The 21,076-nt window shown below is 39.6% G+C and overlaps 2 protein-coding genes across 2 annotated transcripts; both read right to left on the reverse strand.

The window, feature by feature from the left end:
- Positions 1 to 5,780: 5,780 nt before the first annotated feature.
- LOC149282663 (olfactory receptor 13C9-like) lies at positions 5,781 to 6,701 on the reverse strand. The gene has a single exon (XM_089497937.1). The coding sequence runs from the start codon at positions 6,699 to 6,701 to the stop codon at positions 5,781 to 5,783; it is 921 nt and encodes a 306-aa protein (XP_089354063.1).
- A 7,910-nt stretch (positions 6,702 to 14,611) lies between these two features.
- On the reverse strand, positions 14,612 to 15,532 carry LOC149282664 (olfactory receptor 2B2-like). The gene has a single exon (XM_089497938.1). It carries the CDS (start codon positions 15,530 to 15,532, stop codon positions 14,612 to 14,614), a length of 921 nt encoding a protein of 306 aa, XP_089354064.1.
- Between the last annotated feature and the right edge of the window lie 5,544 nt (positions 15,533 to 21,076).

A 21,076-nucleotide genomic window follows, 5' to 3' on the forward strand; every position in this document is an offset into this window, starting at 1 on the left:
GGTTAGGAGCAGATATGTGAGGATCCCAGAAACATGACAGGCATGGTGGGTTATTTTGTGGTTTAATGAATGAGAAGGATGTATAATTATGGAAGCTTTTCTGATGGAGTCTCCTTATATACAGCAGACAGGAGGCTGTTAATACCAATAAATCACACTCGGATAGAATATTAGGTAATGAATGGATATACAATAAAGATATGCAGGCGTACTAACAGTAGGAATTAACAAATATACGTTAAAAATTAATGTTTTGTATAGGACGAAATTATTTTTACATTCTTAAGATATTTCTCTTAACTCTTTTAACTAATAATATTTAGGAAATATAGAATTTCAAGAAAATGATCTGAAATTTCATACAATTTGCATAAGCATTTTGCAAGGACATCCAATCCATGTGATTTCAGACATAATAATATATGTTTCACTCTTTCTTTATGAAAAAAAAATACGAAGAAATTACTTTTTTATTTCGAAATGTTCTTTTTGTATTTTAGTCATTTTAGATATGTTAAAATAAGTTAAAATGTTATTAGTTTTTTCTTGGCATTATTTTTGTATTTACATCCTGCAGAATTCTAATGGGTTCTTTAATTTTTTTTTATTTACTTATTTTTTATTTATTTATTTACTTTTTTTTAAATTTACTTACTTTCTTCTGCGCTACAAGAATATTACATGAGATTTTTTTTTTATATAGCTTGAAGTAGAACAGTCTCCTGTTGCATATAGGTTCATAAATCAAGCCTGAAAAAGCACCTCAACAGCACGCTAGCCAACAAGCACAGAAACATGGTATTTCTTAGGAAAAACACTATTGTTATTTTTAAATAAATTAATATTTAATAATAAATCATATCTTTAAATACACTGATTTGAATACAATGTTTAAAACTAATATATTTTCAAACCTGTTGAAAATCTTTGCACACAATTAAATTAAGGATGCACAATTAATTAACTAATTAACTGTTTTTTTTATATTCAAAGGAATCTACAGTCTGATACAGATAGAAATGTTATGCTTATTTTTTACATAAATTATATGATATGATATAACCAATTATAATAAGTTATTTTTATTCTAATGCAATGTTTACAGCCAAGGTATCCCCAACGTGTTAAAGTCAATTAATTAACAAATTATCTTTTTTTGCTGGAAAAGAAGAGTGGAATCTACAGTCGAGGGACGTGGGATATTCAGGGGATTTTAAAGCTGATAAGATTTACCAGGCATATAATACAATTTCTGTAATAGGTGAAATATATATTATAACGCTAAAAAGGAGTTATAACTAAAAAGTGTTATTTTTGTCTCAATAATACATTTTCATAATCCTCCCATTTACGTTTTTTTCTAAGATCTTTTAGGCTGCCTTTGTCTACATCATGTATCTTACCTGACCTGGGAGGCACCGATACAACAATATTTCAATAAATATGGCATTTGTTTGTAAAATGTATGATTTTGATACCGCATCCTTTTTGATGAGTCAAATATAAAAAAATATAAAATAGAATAATTGCAAATAACAAAAGTGATATAAATTATAATAACTGTGACCTTTGAATTCATCCTTCGCTTCAGGCTCTTGCGAGGTTATCTGGCAAAGATCAGCCCCTTATGAGAGCTTGTTTGATGAGATAACCTCTGAGAATAACCCCAGAACAGGCCCTGCAGAGAGGCTTCAGTCTCACAGAGATTTTTACTAACCCCCTCACTGAATTACTCAATTTATTGCTTCATGTTTAAAGTAGACTTTTGAATTTGGATTCATATTTCATCAATTTGTACAAATTGGAGGATTGGGGGAGAGAGTGTGTCTGGATGCTCCGCCATTTTGCCCGGTGACTTCCTCTTCCCTAATTGGAGGAAGTCACAGAAGCTTTTGTGGAGGTTCACCGGGAGGTCATGTCTGGGGAGATGCGGACAAAGAAAGAAGAACACGAAGACGAAGAGGATGCTAGAGAAGACGTGAAGTGGAAGCGGTGGTTGAGAGAAGATTACAGAGCATGAGAGAGACACTGAAAGTGAGAGTGAGAGAATGTGAGCATCAGACAACAAATTTCATTTACAAATTTAAAAAGCCCCCAATTTGGGTAAGTGACTGGCTGCAGACCAAAACCAAAAAAGAGTGTGCGGCTCTGGATCAGGACCCACTCCAAAGCACTCTTTCCAGCATCTTGAGCCAACAAGCATGTGTTAGATGGTTGACAAGGGTGCAGCAGGCCCAAGGCCCATAAAAAGCCAGCAAACTTAATGGCACCTGAGCATTTTGCAAGGAAACAACTCCTTCCGAGAGTCAGGCCCAAGAACATGCCAACTACTCCACTTAAGTGTGTGTGCTAGCTTGCACGAAACGGGACAGTGAAGAAGTTAAAAAAGCATGTCCTGTCAGTTAAAGCATATCTGCAGACCTTAGGTTTGGCGGACCTAAGGAATGAAATTGGAGATATCGACACTCTTGAATAGACTCAATCTAATGTACAGAATGAAACTCGTAGAATGGCAGGGGTATTGATTTAGTACAGCAAGAACTGTTGGCACTACAAGACACTCTGCAGGAATTAGAAAAGCTGGCATGCAGGGTTAACCTGTCGTTGAAGGGATTTCCAGAACAAGTGACTTACATGTTATCCTTTCTGTCCTGTTTGTTTCGCCGATTGGTATACTGTACACAGTGTTAGATTGTATATGCCCACAATGTCCTCGTCCCAAACCTACAGACAGACCCAGAAATGTAATTGTGAAACTGTGTGACCTCACTACAGAAGACAATATCATGCGAACAGCCAGGCAAAAAACTTAGGTGCTCGATGGCATTGAAATGGAAAACTATCCAGATCTGTCTTCTAGCCTGCTACCGAACCCTGCTACCCTGAAGGGAAATGCTTCGCATCTCCAGAACCTGCAGGTTGCCTACCGGTGGCATTTTCCATTTGTACTCCAGGTGGCGTGGGGCCCGTTCCATGGCAGAGACGTCTGAGATGCTGCACACACTTGACCTCCCACCCCTGCACCTTCCCAGACACCGCACAGGACACTCACCATGTTCCGGGGCGAATGGATGAAAATACCAGGGCTGTCATCATTTAACTATTGTTGTAAACATTTTGTATTTTAACATGAACGATACTACCCACATGTCCAGCGGATACTAAACCCTGTTACTAAACCACCTTTTGAAGCCACTAGCCTTTTTACAACCTTTTCATTGTGTTGCCTTTTTGTAAGGCAAACTAAGGACTCTCCCTAACTTCCCATAGAAGATACGCATCTCATAGACTTATTGCTTCCACCGCATGGTCATCACCTCATTATTGCAGAAGATTTTTCTGTGATTTGGGAAAAATTCCTTGACCATAAAGGTATCATGTCTGCTACGGCCAACTATGGCAACACTAAACATCTGAAAGACATGGCCAGAAGGCTAGCACTGGCGGATACGTGGAGGGTGTCACACCCAATTGAGAGATTTTTCCTTTTTTTCCCAACCACATCTTGTTTACCCCAGAATAGATTTTATTTGTTTAAATCAATCTCTCATGGACTCCATCTAAAGATGTCCCGACCATAAAAGTCTCTCTATTTTAGGAAAGTCCATGTCTTCTCTCCTTATCCTAAACCACACTGATTGATGATCACTGGAGCCCAAACACTCGCCTACAAAGACATCCGAAATCAAGTCTCCATTCATAAATACCAAATCCAGCACAGCCTCTTTCCTCGTTGACTCCTCAACCAACTGCTCAGACGCGGTCCCTGTAAGGAATTTAGGGCATCTCTACTCCTGGCTAACCCGGGTGTTTGATTTTCTACATCAGGGAGATTAAAGTCTCCATAATGATAACCTTGCCTTTCATTCACATCTTCAGTCATTTCTTCAGCTATCAGATGGTCGAGCTCCTCTGCTTGTCCAGGGAGTCTATACATCACTCCAATGCGGACAACAGCTTTGTTACAAAGTTCTAAAGTTTCCCAAATGTTTTTTTTAGGTTTTTAGGTACCCCCCCTCCATTTCTGCAATCTCTATCCTTTCTATATAACATGTATCCTGGAATGGCATCATCCCAGACATTTACTAAGTATACCAGGTCACAGTAATATTCACTCTATCCACATTATCACTTGTTACCAATGCGGTAAGTGCAGGGACCTTATTCCCTAAACTATGGACATTTGTACACATCACCATCAAGCTAGTTTTCAATCTATGTGTCACAACATGTTGTGGTTTAGCTTTTTCTAGATGTATCCTGATCCTACCCTTCCTTTCCCAACTTCCCAAAGCTAAGCCCTCCCATCTTCACCATCTCCCCACAGCTAGTTTAAAATCTCTTCCATCGCTCTAACCATCTTCTCCCCCAAGTACCACAGCCCCCTCATCATTGAGGTGCAGTCCATCCCTACTATAGGGTCTGTAGCCAACAGCAAAGTCTGCCCAGTTCTCTAAAAACCCAAATCCCTCCTTCCTACACCACTTTTCTAGCCATGCATTCATCTCCCTGAGCTCCCCCTGTACAGGTAATAATCCTGAAATTATTACCTTGGAGGTCCTTTCCATAAGTTTGTCACCTAGTGCCATAAAATCTTTTCTAAGGGTGTCCCATCTGCCATTGAATTTGTCATTACTATGAACATGGACTATGACCACTGGATCATCACCAGTCCCTCAGAACAATCAGCACTAGAGAGGCTACTCACCGAGCCGGTAGGTGGATCAGCCAGCCCCAGTAATGCTAGATCTGAACTGATGTCCCCAGCACAAACTGGCAAACATATTGTCCAGAACTAGCCTCCCTAAACCTATTACCCCTACTTATTTAACAGTCGGCTAGAGCTTTATCTTCATTTATACAATTCCCATGACTTGTATTTAGTTAAATTATTCCTGGTTTATGTTTTCTTGTCTCACTTATATATCTACACTCATCTCTCACTTATGTATCTAAAAAAGGTTTTATCACCTTTTTTTGTTAACCCAGCTGGGGATGTTGTGTGCTGTAGACACCTCCTCTGTCCCATCTCCAACCTCACCAGCACTGACCCCAGCCAGGCCCCGCTCAGTAAGTAGTAGGCTCTTCTCCATATTTTCAATGTCCCCCCAGTGTTGCCAGTTGCTCTCTTAGATCTATATTGGATTCCAAGTAGGCTACTTGCTCCCACTTATCACAAAAATACAGCCCCTGGGGCACTTGCTTCAGGAGTGCATACATGTGGCAAGATGTGGCAGTGGCATTTCCCAACACGGTATTTTAGGTGTTAAAAAACAATTTAGATAAAAAGTGCAAGTATACAATTTATAGTTTGCCCTCCTTCCTGTCTTTCAGCTCCTTCCCTTTTTTTTATTTCCAAAACTTTGCTCTCACTCTCACAGTCTCAATTCTTTCAGGTAAAGTTGTGAAAAAATATCTTGGTAAAAAGGTAAAGCATACAGTAGATTAAAAGAAAATAATGTCATTCAAAATGTACAAAATATAACATTTTTATTATTTGCAAATTATTTATGCATTTCAAAGATGTCCCAGAAGTGATAGATTCAGATATTTTAAATCATAAGGTCCTTTGAGCTATGCAACAGCAATGTTCTTTTCCAATAATTGTCCATTTTGCTAAAATACACCCCCCTCAATCCCCAATCATTCCTGTCTTTCTGCCGCTTGGCCCTTCATGATTTAGGTGGGCTAGTCTGATGGCGCCAGCAGGTGGTACAGTGGACCAGGTGGTTCTTCCCAAGAGAAGACGCAAAGCATATGACATGACAGCAAATGAGCAGCTAAATATTACATACTTTCCGAACTGCGACTTTAACCTCATGATTTCTCAGACTATAAATCAAAGGATTTAACATGGGAGTGACTATACCGTAAAAGACTGATATGTATTTGTTTTTTGTTGAAAGATGTTTTTTTGGCCCCAAGTACATGGACATACTGGTCCCATAAAAAATTAAAACTACAGTCAGGTGGGAACCACATGTAGAAAATGCCTTAGTCCTCCCGTCCTTAGAATGGATTTTCAATATGGACGCTATGATACACGTGTAAGAAACTAAAATAAAACCAAAAGGGACTAAAAGTGTGAAGAAACTTGCGAAAATGATTTTGGCTTCATCAAACGAAGTGTCTCCACAAACCAGTTTCATGAAAGCTATAACTTCACAAACAAAATGATTGATTTGGTTTCCTTTGCAGATGGGACGTAGGCTTGACACTGTAGAAAGGGCAGAACAAGCAAAGTTCCCCAGCCATACCACAACTGTGATATTTTTACATATCCTCCAGCTCATAATAACCGTATAACGCAAGGGGAAGCAGATCGCTACGTAACGATCGTACGCCATCACCGCCAGCAGGATACATTCTGTTTGTCCTAGGAATAGACTTATATTCATTTGTGCGATGCACCCAATGTATGATATTCTTCCTCTTTCTGAGGATAACAGGTCTATTAAGAGTTTGGGAACAGTGTTTGTTGAATAGAATAAATCCAGAAAGGATAACTGGCAGAGAAAATAGTACATAGGCGTGTGCATACGAGGGTTGGCTATAACTGCGCATATTAACAAAATATTCCCTAAAATGGTAAGAAAGTACATGAACAAAAACAAGACAAAAAGCAGGATCTGAGTCCTCCGGTCCTGGGAAAGTCCAATTAAAATAAATCCTTTTATGACAGTTCGGTTCTCGTTCTCCATTTTCAAAAATTATATTTGGGAACCCATCTCTGTAACAAGAAAATAGAACATTCTAATACCAACCAATTTCATTTCTGCAACTCACTGAGATAACAACCTAAGAAACGGCCTTAATAAAAGATCCAACCTCAAGAAAGCATGGCTTGCTAAAGGGCCCTGTAATTGTTCTTTATCAGTTACGGGCAAATACTGGCACCATTTTCTAAAAAAAGTTTAAAATTTAGATCCATTATTTTAAAGAAAAATGTAAAACATTAGGAGGGTTCTGACAGATGATGATGATGACGCAGAAGAGTTGAGAAAACAAGTTCTATGGAGCCCACACATCATGGCTGGGTACCAATACTAAATGAATTTATGTAAGAAGGGGTCATGGTTAAATAATTTAAGTTGTGGGCGTTATTGAGCTGATATAATTGTTACATCTGGAAAAGAGGATTCAGGCCATGATCTGGTCTTCATAAGACGTGTGTAAGACACTCATCAGTTACCTCAGGCTGAGACTTTAGCTTCAAGCGAGAGCAAAACAGGATCTCATCTGAAGGTCTGTGAGTCTCTAAGTTCAACTAGAGCCGAAGTAGTAATAGAGCGGCGTATTAGACAAATTGTGAAACCCTAAGCAACAGTCAATACCACAAACCAATACGTTGAGTTTGACAAGACAACTAAACACTGTGTGCACGGACTGGCACGACCGAGCTTCTACTCTGAGAAACGGAAAACCTTGAAACCAGGGACTCCACAAACATGGCAGACATGGTGGGTTATATTGTGGATTAATGAAGGTTGAGCTTCAGTTTGCAAAACAGAACAGGTCTCGCCAATTCTAGGAATAGACATGAGAAGGATGTATAACTACCGAAGCTTTTCTGATGGAGTCTCCTTATATTTTTATACAGCAGACAGGAAGGTGGAGTCAATACCAAGAAATCACATAGAATATAATTATCATATCATAATAATGGGTAAGGAATGAATATCAAAAAATAGTTTTTCATTCATTTACTCCTGGGAGTTGGTTTCAGTAATTATGTTTTTGTTGCTTTACTACTACGGTGCCAGCGCATGGAAAAAGGGGCCGCATGTTACACAGAGAAATGCAGTCATTTGATGTTAAATTTGTCAGGGAGGTTAAAAAATTTAAATAAAGACAAGCTGTTCGCTACAAGAATATTACATGAGATTTTATATTTTTTAGCCCGAAATCTGTAGATTGTGTATGAAATAGAACAAAAATAAAGGAAATAAATTCATAAATAAAGCCTGAAAAAGCATGTCCAGCACGCTAGCCAGCAAGCACAGAAACATGGTATTTTTTAGTGAAAACACTATTGTTATTTTTAAATAAATTAATATTAAATAATGAATCATATGTTTTATATATTTTGATTTTTTATACAATGTTTAAAACTAAGATGTTTTCAAACCTGTTGAAAAGCTTCATACACTATTATATAATGAAAAGACAATTCATTAACTTAATGTTTTTCCAGAAAAAAAACAATAAGAGTGGAATCTACAGTCATAAAACAGATAGAAATGTTTTGCTTATTTCTAAATAAATTAAATGATATAGTAATATAATTTTATAAAATATAATAATTATGTTTTTATGTATTTTGATTCTAATGCAATGTTTAAAACTAAGATATCCCCAACGTGTTGAAAATTCAACTAATTAACTAATTATGTTTTTGCTGGAATTTTATTTTTTATTTTTACATATTCAAGGCAGAGTGGAATCTACAGCAGAGGGACGTGAAATATTCAGGGGAATTTAAAGCTGATAAGATTTACCGGGAATATAATACAATTTCTGAAATAGGTGAAATATATATTATAACGTTATAATGGAATTATAGCCTAAAAGTGTTTTTTTCGCCTCAAAACATTTTTTTCATAATCCTCCCATTTCTGAGTCTATATCTACATCATGTATCTTACCTGACCTGGACGGCTTCAATTCAATAATATTTCAATAAATTTTGGATTTATTTGTAAAATGTATGATTTTGATACCGCATCTTTTTTGATGAGTCAGATATAAAAAATATATAAAATAGAATAATTGCAAATAATACAAGTGATATAAATTATAATGACTGTGACCTTTGAATTTATCCTTCGCTTCAGGCTCTTGCAAGGTTTTCTGGCAAAGTTCAGCCCCTTATAAGAGCTTCTTGTTTGATGAGATAACCTCTGAGAATAACCCCAGAACCAGCCCCGCAGAGAGGCTTCAGTCTCACAGAGATTTTTACTAACCCCCTCACTGAATTACAATTTTGATTACCAAAAGTTGCATATTTTGTCAATTCCTACAAATTGGAGAATTGGGGGAGAGGGTGTGCCCGGGAGCTCCACCATCTTGCCCGAGGATAACCTCCTTTAAACTTCTGGTGACGTCATCTCCCCCAATTGGAGGATGTCACAGGAAGGTCCACCATTTTCACAGAAGTTTACCGGGAGGTCACGTCTACAGAGAGTTGGATGAAAAAAAGAAGACGGAGGAGAGAAAAACAAAAACATGAAGAGGATGTTAGAGAAGAAGCGGAGCTGTGAGACACTGAAGCAGAAGCGGTCGATGTACAAGATAGTCAGACATTTAGAGAGAGAGAGAATGAGAGTGTGAGAGAGCGAGTAAGAGAGTGAATGTGGGCACTGGAAAGGGTCTTTCCCAAATGAGTGCCATATATGGAAGCATACAGTAGTCTAAAACATCTTTGTATGCTGAGCATTGACGTTACTCTTCCCTGGACTACAGGGCCCAAGCTCTGAAAAACAGCCCCAGACCATTATCTCTCCTCCGCTAAACGTTACAGTAGGCACTATGCATTCCGGTAGGTAGCGTTCTCCTGGCATCTGCTAAACCCATCTTGATCCATCAGACTTCCAGATAGTGAAGCACGATTCATCACTTTAGAGAACACGTTTCTATCGCTCCACAGTCCAGTGGTGGCTTTACACTACTCCAGCTGACACTTGGCATGGAAACCCATTTCATGAAGCTCCCGAAACACAATGGTTGTATTAATGTTGCTTCCAGAGGCAACTTGGAACTCTGTAGTGAATGATGCTAAAGAGGACAGGTGAATTTTGTGCTCTATGCACTTTGTGTGAGTGTGTGTGGTCTACTGCTGCGTGGTTAAGTTGTTGTTACTTCTAAATGCTTCCACCTTACAATAATACTACTGGGCAGATCTAGCAAGGCAGACATTTCATGAACTGACAAAAGTGCCACGTTGAAAATCACTGAGCTCTTCAGTACAACCCATCCTATTGCCAATGTTTGTCTATGGAGATAGAAACATAAGATCTGACAACAGATAAGAACCATTCAGCCCTTCCTAATGTCTTCAAGTCTTCATGTTTATCTTCATGTTTATCTTCATGTTTGTCTTCGGGAAAAAAATCTTTGTATTTTCTTTGAATCTTTTCGGGTGAATATTCGTTGGCTTGGGAGGAACTTGGGACTTGGTAGCTGCCCTTCATTGGTTGATGCCAAAGGAGCTCAATGTAGGTAAACTACTGGAACTACTCCCATCATTAGCAACAGGTTAAATAGCTTTTTAGCTTTTTTTCTAGATTTATATTGATCCTACCCTTCCTTTCCCAACATCCCAAAGCTAAGCCCTCCACTGAAAATATACTATCTACCATTTTAATGCTATATTCACCCTCCTCCCACACTTTAGTTTAAAATCTCTTCCAACCCTCTAATCATCTCCCCCCCCAGTACCACAGCCCCCTCATCATTGAGGTGCAGTCCATCCCTACTATAGGGTCTGTAGCCGACAGCAAAGTCTGCCCAGTTCTCTAAAAACCCAAATCCCTCCTTTCTATACCACTTTCATTGGCCACACATTCATCTCCCTGAGCTCCCGCTGCAACACGTAGTACAGGTAATATTCCTGAAATTATTACCTTGGAGGTCCTTTCCATAAATTCGTCATCTAGTGCCATAAAAAAAATTTAAAGGACTCCCCACCTGTCCTTGACTTTGTCATTACTTCCAACAAGGACTGTGACCACTGAATCATCACCATCCCCTCCCAACAATCTGTCCACCCAGTCCACAGCATCCCGAGCACCCGGGAGACAGCATACTGTTTGGCATGTTGGGTCTTGGCAGAAGATTACCCTAATCTATTTGAGTCCTCTACCACCACAACCTGTTTAGCCTTCCTATTCTTTTCTTCCCAATCTGCACTAGGGAGGCTACTCACCGGGCCGGTAGGTCAATCTGGCGGCACCAGTAATGCCAGATCTGGATTTATCTCCCCAGCATCCTCACACAAACTGGCAAACATATTGTCCAGAGCCAGCCTCCCTAAACCAATTACCCCTACTTCCCATCTTGCAACTTACCCAGTTCTGTGCTCTACAAACCTCTTCTGTCCCATCTCCCCCTCCCTACCAACACTCATCCCAGCCAATGCCTGCTCAGTAAGGTGTCAGGGTTCAGCCCCAGCCCTGCAAACTGCAAGGCGTGGCCGTCCCTTTAAGTGGTCTGCCTGGAGTTAAACTCCTCTCCACAGCTTGCTGTCCTGTTTATTTCTGTCTGTATTTTATGTACCTTTGCTCTCTTTCCCTTATACATCCCAGCTCCTCACTCCATCCCCTGTGTTCTTTGCCTTGTTGCCTGTTCTTTGTGGCATCCTGTACCATGTATGCATATCTTGCTATGTATATAATTTAATGTGCTGTGTATTTATGGTCAGCTGTGTTTTGTTATACCATTACCTTGCCTCCCTCACCTGAAGCCTAGACGACTCACACCTGATCTGATGAACAGGCTTTATATCCCTGCCTCCCAGTAACAGAGGGGTGAGTTCATTCTGTCAGGCTCATTCTATTGCAGCCCTTTACCGGACGCTGGATCTGCCTGTTGGACCTACCTACCTGCCTACCTGCGCTTTCACCCGGACTGCCTACTGGATTTCCCCCTTTTTTGCTTGCTACCTGTCCCAGACCCTTTTGAATACTTGCCTGGACTTTTCTAACCTCATATGCATGATATGCCTCCTGCTCTGCTGCTTCTGGTGAGATGCCTTGCTTTGCTTTTGTAATGTAACCTATAACCAAACATTCTGCTTGTGTCCTTTGTGAAGTTTGTTTCAATCACTGCGTTCTTACACTCCTGCGCTCTGTACTCCAGTTAAGGGCTGCAATAGAATGAGCCTGACATAAGGAGTAAGATCCTCTCATGTTGATGAAACTTAGTGTTGCCAGTTTCTCTCTTAGATCCACTATATTGGATTCCAAGTAGGCTACTTGCAATACAGCCCCTGGGGCACTTGCTCCTGGAGCGCATACATGTGGCAAGATCGGTACTGAGTGGTATTTCCCAACATGATATTTTAGACAAAAAATTTAGATTAAAAAAAAAGTGCACGTGTACAGTTTGCGTTTTCCCTCTCCTTCCTGTCTTTCAACTTCTTCCTTTTTTTTATTCACAAAACTTTACTCTCCTCACTACTTTAGCAAACACAGTGTAGAAGAGCAGTGCAGAAGAAAGCCTTCCTGGCAATTAACTGTTGTATTGTATTTTACAATTAAGTGGGATGTCCACATACTTTTGGTCATATAATGTATATTCACTGTCACACACCTCATATCTCACTTCACCTCACATCTCAATCCACATAATCTGACCTTCCCTTCCCTTTTTTATATATTTTTTTTGGGGGGTCCAGATAGCATTGATGAATTTGGACCCCCAAAGACAACTCATTCCTGGCTCTAATGGTAATCTAGGGTACTTTCTATACGTCATAATAATGTGTGCTAAGGTCACTAAGAGCTTAACAAACCACCGGTAGACTTGCATTGAGCGTGACTTCCCTGTTCAGTTGACCACCTTGTTTGATGGTTTTTCATCATGTAAGAAATAGTCTCAAGTCTTTCAGCTAAAGTTGCCAAAAATATATTGGTAAAAAGATGAAGCATATAGTAAATTAAAAGAAAATAATGTTATTCAAAAGGTACAAAATATACAGTTTTTATTATTTGCAAATTATTTATGCATTTCAAAGATATCCCAGAAGTGATAGATTCAGATATTTTGAATCATAAGGTCCTTTGAACTATGCAACAGCAATGTTCTTTCCCAGTAATTGTGCATTTTGCTAAAATACACCCCCCTCAATCCCCAATCTTTCCTGAGTCATGTTTCTATTTGAGCCGCTTGGCCCTTCATGATTTCGGTGGGCTAGTCTGATGGCAGCAGGTGGTACAGTTGACTAGTGGCAGGGGGCCAGAGGCCAAGACCCCCCCTACATCATGCTGTGCACCCCGTGTTCCCCCCAATTGAAACTTTGTACTTTCATTTTTTGCAGCCGAGGGAGCACTGATTGACGCGGAGGAGAGAGGGGTGTCAAGCTGTCGCTCAGCAGTATGTTTTCAGCAACTGCTCCGCGCTCCTCACTCTGCTCCGTGAGGCCTCTGTCTTGGCTGCGGTGCCGGCATTTCATGCTAATCGCCAGAATATGACATCATATACCAGCGCTCAGCAGTGAAGCACCACGGTAAGGTAAGGTAGTGCAAGGTAATTGAACTACAAAGAGGCTTGATAATGAGAAGGGGGAGAGAGGGTAGATAGTGAGGAGGGGAGAGTAGATAGTGAGAAGGGGGAGGAGAGGGTAGATAGTGAGAAGGGGAGGAAAGGGGTAGATAGTGAGAAAGGGTGCTTAGGGAACAAAGGTGGCACAGGCAGTGTGTTTATGGGACAAAGATGGCACAGAGAGGCTGTTTGGGGACAAAGTTGACTCATGCTGGGCTGTTTAGGGACAAAGATAGCAAGTCCTTGGTGTGTAATTTGGGTTCTGGTCAGGTTCTATGAGGGTAGTGTGAACGCCAGGGCTGGCTTTGGGTGTGCAACCTGTGATCTATGCCTGTAATTTAGGGGGTTTTATTTATACGTTTTTATGTGAATTCCAATTGATCTATACCTGCAAAGCTGGGTTTGTATGCTATGCTATGCTATGTTTCCATACATTATTTATGTATACCTGCAAATACAGGATTTGTATGTCTTATTCAGTTGATCAATACCTGCAGTGCTGTTTCCATGTGTTGTTTATTTGATCTATTCCTTCAGTGTTGAGTTTACATGTGATTTCCAGTTGATCTATACATGCAATGCTGGGTTTGTTTATTCTGTTGATCTATATCTGAAATGCTATGTTTCCATAAATTATTATTGTATACCTACAAATACAGGATTTCTATGTCTGATTCTGTTTTTGATCTATACCTTCAGTGCTGAGTTCACATGTGAATTTTAATTGATCTATACATGCAAAGCTGGGTTTGTGTGTTATGCTGTTGATCTATACCTGCTATGCTATGTTTCCATACATTATTTATGTATATTTGCAAATATAAGGTTTTTATGTCTTATTCGGTTGATCTGTACATGCAAGTGCTATTTCATGTGTTGTTTATATGATCTATACCTGAATGGTAGGGTCAGAAGGAGGGAAGCATGGAGCCCAAAGAAAAGCTTGCGTAGGGTCCAATTTTTTTCAATATATATTGTCAGCAGGGTCTAATCTAAGTATGTATTGGCAGCAAGCAGGGTCTAATAATTTATATTGGCAGCAGGGGCTAATATTAGTATATATTGGCAGCAGGGGCTAATATTAGTATATATATCGGCAGCAGGGTCTAATATTAATATATATGGGCAGCAGGAGCTAATATTAAAGAATGAAAACTAACTGCAAGTTCAACTGTTATTTTGAAATCTTATTTCAATCATGATCTTTACTTCAAAGAGATAAGTACACTCTTTGGTCCCTGTCCCCCATGTGCCCCCCCTCAATATGAAAGCTGTAGACGCCACTGCAGTGGACCAGGTGGTTCTTCCCAAGAGAAGACGCAAACCATGTGACATAAAATCAAATGATCAGCTAAATATTACATACTTTCCGAACTGCAACTTTAACCTCATGATTTCTCAGACTATAAATCAAAGGATTTAACATGGGAGTGACTATACCGTAAAAGACTGATATGTATTTATTTTTTGTTGAAAAATGTTTTTTTGGCCCCAAGTACATGGACATACTGGTCCCATAAAAAATTAAAACTACAGTCAGGTGGGAACCACATGTAGAAAATGCCTTAGTCCTTCCATCCACAGAATGGATTTTCAATATGGACGCTATGATACACGTGTAAGAAGCCAAAATAAAAGCAAAAGGTACTAAAAGTGTGAAGAAACTTATGAAAATGATTTTGGCTTCATCAAACGAAGTGTCTCCACAAACCAGTTTCATTAAAGCTATAACTTCACAAACAAAATGATTAATTTGGTTTCCTTTGCAGATGGGACGTAGGCTTGACACTGTAGGAAGGATAGAACAAGCAAAGCTCCCCAGCCATACCACAATTGTGATATTTTTGCATATCCTCCAGCTCATAATAACCATATAACGCAAGGGGAAGCAGATCGCTACGTAACGATCGTACGCCATCACCGCCAGCAGGATACATTCTGTTTCTCCTAGGAATAGACTTGTATTCATTTGTGCGACACACCCAATGTATGATATTCTTCCTCTTTCTGAGGATAACAGGTCTATTAAGAGTTTGGGGACAGTGTTTGTTGAATAGAATAAATCCAGAAAGGATAACTGGCAGAGAAAATAGTACATAGGCGTGTGTATACGAAGGTTGGCTATAACTGCGCATATTAACACAATATTCCCAAAAATGGTCAGTAAATAGATGAACAAAAACAAGACAAAAAGAAGAATTCGAGTCCTCCGGTCCTGCGAAAGTCCAATTAAAATAAATTCTTTTATGACAGTTTGGTTCTCGTTCTCCATTTTCATAAATTATATTCAGGAATCCATCTCTGTAACAAGAAAACAGAACATTCTAATACCAACAAATTTAATTTCTGCAGCTCACTGAGATAACCTAAGTAAGGCCTTAGTAAAAGATCCAACCACAAGAAAGCATGGCTTGCTGAAGGGCCCTGTAATTGTTCTTTATCAGTTATGGGCAAATACTGGTGCCATTTTCTAAAAAAAGTTTAAAATTTAGATCCATTATTTTAAAGAAAAATGTGAAACATTATGAGGTTTCCGACAGATGATGATGATGATGATGACGCAGAAGAGTTGAGAAAACAAGTTCTATGGAGCCCACACGGCATGGCTGGGTACCAATACTAAATGAATTTATGATGAGAAGGGGTCATGGTAAAATAATTTATGTTGTGGGCGTTATTGAGCTGATATTATTGTTACATCTGGAAAAGAGGATTCAGGCCATGATCTGGTCTTCATAAGACGTGTGTAAGACACTCATCAGTTACCTCAGGCTGAGACTTTGGCTTCAAGCGAGAGTGAGACAGGATCTCATCTGAAGGTCTGTAGGTTCTACCAGAGCGAAAGGCTTAGTTGTTATAGAACGGCGTAGTAGGCATGCAGTGGAACCTTAAGCAAAAGTCAACACCACAAACCAATAACTTGACACGGACTGGCCGGATAAAATATCAGCACCACTGAGCTTCTACTGCGAGACGGGAAACCTAAAAACCAGGGACTCCAGGTTAGGAGCAGATATGTGAGGATCCCAGAAACATGACAGGCATGGTGGGTTATTTTGTGGTTTAATGAATGAGAAGGATGTATAATTATGGAAGCTTTTCTGATGGAGTCTCCTTATATACAGCAGACAGGAGGCTGTTAATACCAATAAATCACACTCGGATAGAATATTAGGTAATGAATGGATATACAATAAAGATATGCAGGCGTACTAACAGTAGGAATTAACAAATATACGTTAAAAATTAATGTTTTGTATAGGACGAAATTATTTTTACATTCTTAAGATATTTCTCTTAACTCTTTTAACTAATAATATTTAGGAAATATAGAATTTCAAGAAAATGATCTGAAATTTCATATAATTTGCATAAGCATTTTGCAAGGACATCCAATCCATGTGATTTCAGACAAAATAATATATGTTTCACTCTTTCTTTATTAAATAAAAATACAAAGAAATTACTTTTTTATTTCAAAATGTTTTTTTTTGTATTTTAGTTATTTTAGATAAGTTAATGTTGTTAGTTTTTTGTTTTTTTTGTACTAAAACCATAGAAATGTTCTTGGCATTATTTTTGTATTTACATCATGCATAATTCTTGTGGGTTCTTGAATTTTTTAATTTACTTATTTTTTATTTATTTACTTTTTTTTTAATTTACTTACTTTCTTCTGCGCTACAAGAATATTACATGAGATTTTTTTTTTATATAGCTTGAAGTAGATTGTGTATGAAATAGAACAAAAATAAAGGAATCAAACAGTCTCCTGTTGCATATAGGTTCATAAATCAAGCCTGAAAAAGCACCTCAATAGCACGCTAGCCAACAAGCACAGAAACACTATTGTTATTTTTAAATAAATGAATATTAAATAATAAATCATATCTTTATATATATATTGGTTTGAATACAATGTTTAAAACTAATATATTTTCAAACCTGTTAAAAATCTTTGCACGCAATTATATTATGGATACACAATAATTAACTAACCTTTTTTTTATATTTAAAGGAATCTACAGTCTGATACAATCTCATATGCTTATTATTTACATAAATGATATGTTATGATATAATCAATTATATTAAGTTATTTTTATATGTAGTTTGATTCTAATGCGATGTTTACAGCTAAGGTTTCCCCAACGTGTTAAAGTCAATTAATTAACAAATTATCTTTTTTTGCTGGAAAAGAGGAGTGGAATCTACAGTCGAGGGACGTGGAATATTCAGGGGATTTTAAAGCTGATAAGATTTACCAGGCATATAATACAATTTCTGTAATAGGTGAAATATATATTACAATGCTAAAAAGGAGTTATAACTAAAAAGTGTTTTTGTCTCAATAACACATTTTCATAATCCTCCCATTTACGTTTTTTTCTCTGAGTCTGGATTTTTTTTTTTTTAGGCTCCCTTTATCTACATCATGTATCTTACCTGACCTGGGAGGCACCGATACAACAATATTTCAATAAATATGGCATTTGTTTGTAAAATGTAGGATTTAGATACCGCATCCTTTTTGATGAGTCAAATATAAAAAAATATAAAATAGAATAATTGCAAATAATAAAAGTGATATAAATTATAATAACTGTGACCTTTGAATTCATCCTTCGCTTCAGGCTCTTGCGAGGTTATCTGGCAAAGATCAGCCCCTTATAAGAGCTTCTTGTTTGATGAGATAACCTCTGAGAATAACCCCAGAATAGGCCCTGCGGAAAGGCTTCAGTCTCACAAGGATTTGTACTAACTTATCATGAAATTACTCGATTTATTGCTTCATGTTTAAAGTAGACTTGTGTATTTGGGTTCATATTTCATCAATTTGTACAAATTGGGGGAGAGAGTGTGTCTGGATGCTCCGCCATTTTGCCCGGTGACTTCCTCTTCCCTAATTGGAGGAAGTCACAGAAGCTCCACCAGTTTTGTGGAGGTTCACCGGGGGGTCATGTCTGTGGAGATGCGGACGAAGACAGAAGTCCTCCCGTCCTTAGAATGGATTTTAAATATGGACGCTATAATACACATGTAGGAAACTAAAATAAAACCAAAAGGGACTAAAAGTGTGAAGAAACGTGCGAAAATGATTTTGGCTTCATCAAACGAAGTGTCTCCACAAACCAGTTTCATGAAAGCTATAACTTCACAAACAAAATGATTGATTTGGTTTCCTTTGCAGATGGGACGTAGGCTTGACACTGTAGAAAGGGCAGAACAAGCAAAGCTCCCCAGCCGTACCACAACTGTGATATTTTTACATATCCTCCAGCCAGGGCCGGCCCAAGACAAAATGCCGGCGAATTTTAAAATGCCCCCCCTTATCTACCCTTCCTCTCCCTCCGTCCCTGCCGACCCCCCCCCTTGTACTTACCTTTCAGCAGTCCTGCGGCGAGTCTCCCTGTTCGGTCTCGGTGCCGGCTTGTAATGCTGAGCGCCGGAAATCTTCCGGCATTCAGCATTACAAGCCGGCACCGAGACCGAACAGGAAGACTCGCCGCTTAAAAAAAAAATAAAAAAAAAAAAGGGTTTGGGGCGGCAAAGTGCCGCCCCTTCAAAAGTGCCGCCTGGAGCGGTTGCCCCACTCGGCTCCATTGTCGGGCCGGCCCTGCCTCCAGCTCATAATAACCGTATAACTCAAGGGGAAGCAGATCGCTACGTAACGATCGTACGCCATCACCGCCAGCAGGATACATTCTGTTTGTCCTAGGAATAGACTTATATTCATTTGTGCGATGCACCCAATGTATGATATTCTTCCTCTTTCTGAGGATAACAGGTCTATTCAGAGTTTGGGGACAGTGTTTGTTGAATAGAATAAATCCAGAAAGGATAACTGGCAGAGAAAATAGTACATAGGCGTGTGCATACGAGGGTTGGCTATAACTGCGCATATTAACACAATATTCCCCAAAATGGTGAGAAAGTACATGAACAAAAACAAGACAAAAAGCAGGATTTGAGTTCTCCGGTGCTGGGAAAGTCCAATTAAAATAAATCCTTTTATGACAGTTCGGTTCTCGTTCTCCATTTTCATAAATTATATTTGGGAACCCATCTCTATAACAAGAAAATAGAACATTCTAATACCAACCAATTTCATTTCAGCAACTCACTGAGTGTCACGTTTTCACCCTTCGCTGGCTGGACTTGTTCTTACTTTGTGTGGCTCATTCCCGTTGTCAACCACTAGTGGCCGCCCTTGCCACTCAGGACCTCTCTGGCTGATTATCATGTCCAGGTGCACCTTGCTATCTAATTAGCTCAGCCTTTATAATTGGTTGATGCCAGAGGAAGACCCTGCAGGTGACCAATAGGCTCACTCGCACGGTCTTTGTAACCCCTGCCAGCGAACCTATGGATTTCCGCTCCCGTTAACCCCTTCGATGCTGCGTTATCTAACACAGCATCGAAGGGGTTAACGGGAGCGGAAATCCATAGGTTAAAGGGCCGTGCAAGCGACCAATAGGCTCACTTGCACGGCCCCTTAACCCTTTAAAAAATAAAGTTAACCCCTAACTAATTGAACAGGGAGGGAGACCAGTGGGATCTGCCGGGTAAGTTGCAGCATTGAGGTTTTAAAACCCCAATGCTGCAACTTACCCTGCCGATGCCACTGATCTCCCTCCCTGTTCAATTAGTTAAAGACCAGTGGCATCTGCAGGGCAAGTTGCAGCATTGGGGTTTTAAAACCCCAATGCTGCAACTTACCCTGCCGATGCCACTGATCTCCCTCCCTGTTCAATTAGTTAAAGACCAGTGGCATCTGCAGGGCAAGTTGCAGCATTGGGGTTTTAAAACCTCAATGCTGCAACTTACCCTGCCGATGCCACTGGTCTCCCTCCCTGTTCAATTAGTTAAATGTCCGTACGAGAGACTTTATTGTTCGCTCGTACGGACATTTAATTAATTGAACAAGGAGGGAGACCAGTGGGATGTGCCGGGTAAGTTGCAGCATTGGGGTTTTAAAACCCCAATTCTGCAACTTACTCTGCCGATGCCACTGGTCTCCCTCCCTGTTCAATTAGTTAAATGTCCGTACAAGCGACTTTATTGTTCGCTCGTACGGACATTTAATTAATTGAACAGGGAGGGAGACCAGTGGGATGTTTCGGGTAAGTTGCAGCATTGGATTTAAAAGTCTGCACGAGCGACCAACAGAGTGGCTCGCGCAGACTTTTAAAACCCCAATGCTGCAACTTACCCGGCACATCCCACTGGTCTCCCTGTTCTATCAGTTAAATGTCTGTACGAACGACTTTATTGGTCACTCGTACGGACATTTAACTGATAGAACAGGGAGACCAGTGGGATGTGCCGGGTAAGTTACAGCACCAGGACCCTAAAACTCTGTACGAGCGACCAACAGAGTCGCTCGTACAGACTTTTAAAATCCCAATGCTGCAACTTACCCGGCAGATCCCACTGGTCTCCCTGTTCTATCAGTTAATAAATGATAGAACAGGGAGACCAGCGGGATCTGCCAGACAATTACGGCACCAGGAGTTTAACAGTCTGAACGAGCGACCCTATTGGTCGCCAGCAGGGGGGGCTCGTCTGCCATCAACCAACCTGCTGAGGACCAATAGAGTTGCTCATACGGACATTTAAACTCCTGGCGCCAGAGCGGCTTTAACCCTGTTTTAACCCCTTAACCGGGGAAAACGAAGAAAACCCGAACACGAAGAATGTCCGCGAATATTCGCCCGAAGAGAAGACAGGACCAGGCGAATATTCGCGGAATACAACGTTTTTTTTTTTTTGCCGAAGACGAGCACGAAGACGAAAACGAAGTCTAATAAAAACA

This window comes from Sceloporus occidentalis, unplaced genomic scaffold (genome assembly GCF_023333645.1).
Source record: "Sceloporus occidentalis isolate IW3139 unplaced genomic scaffold, rSceOcc1.0.p SCAF_111, whole genome shotgun sequence".
NCBI lineage: Eukaryota > Metazoa > Chordata > Lepidosauria > Squamata > Phrynosomatidae > Sceloporus > Sceloporus occidentalis.

Excerpts from the sequence above, each read along its gene's own strand:
- LOC149282663 (XM_089497937.1), bottom strand. The coding sequence starts at position 6,701 with ATGGAGAACGAGAACCGAACTGTCATAAAAGGATTTATTTTAATTGGA.
- LOC149282664 (XM_089497938.1), bottom strand. The coding sequence starts at position 15,532 with ATGGAGAACGAGAACCAAACTGTCATAAAAGAATTTATTTTAATTGGA.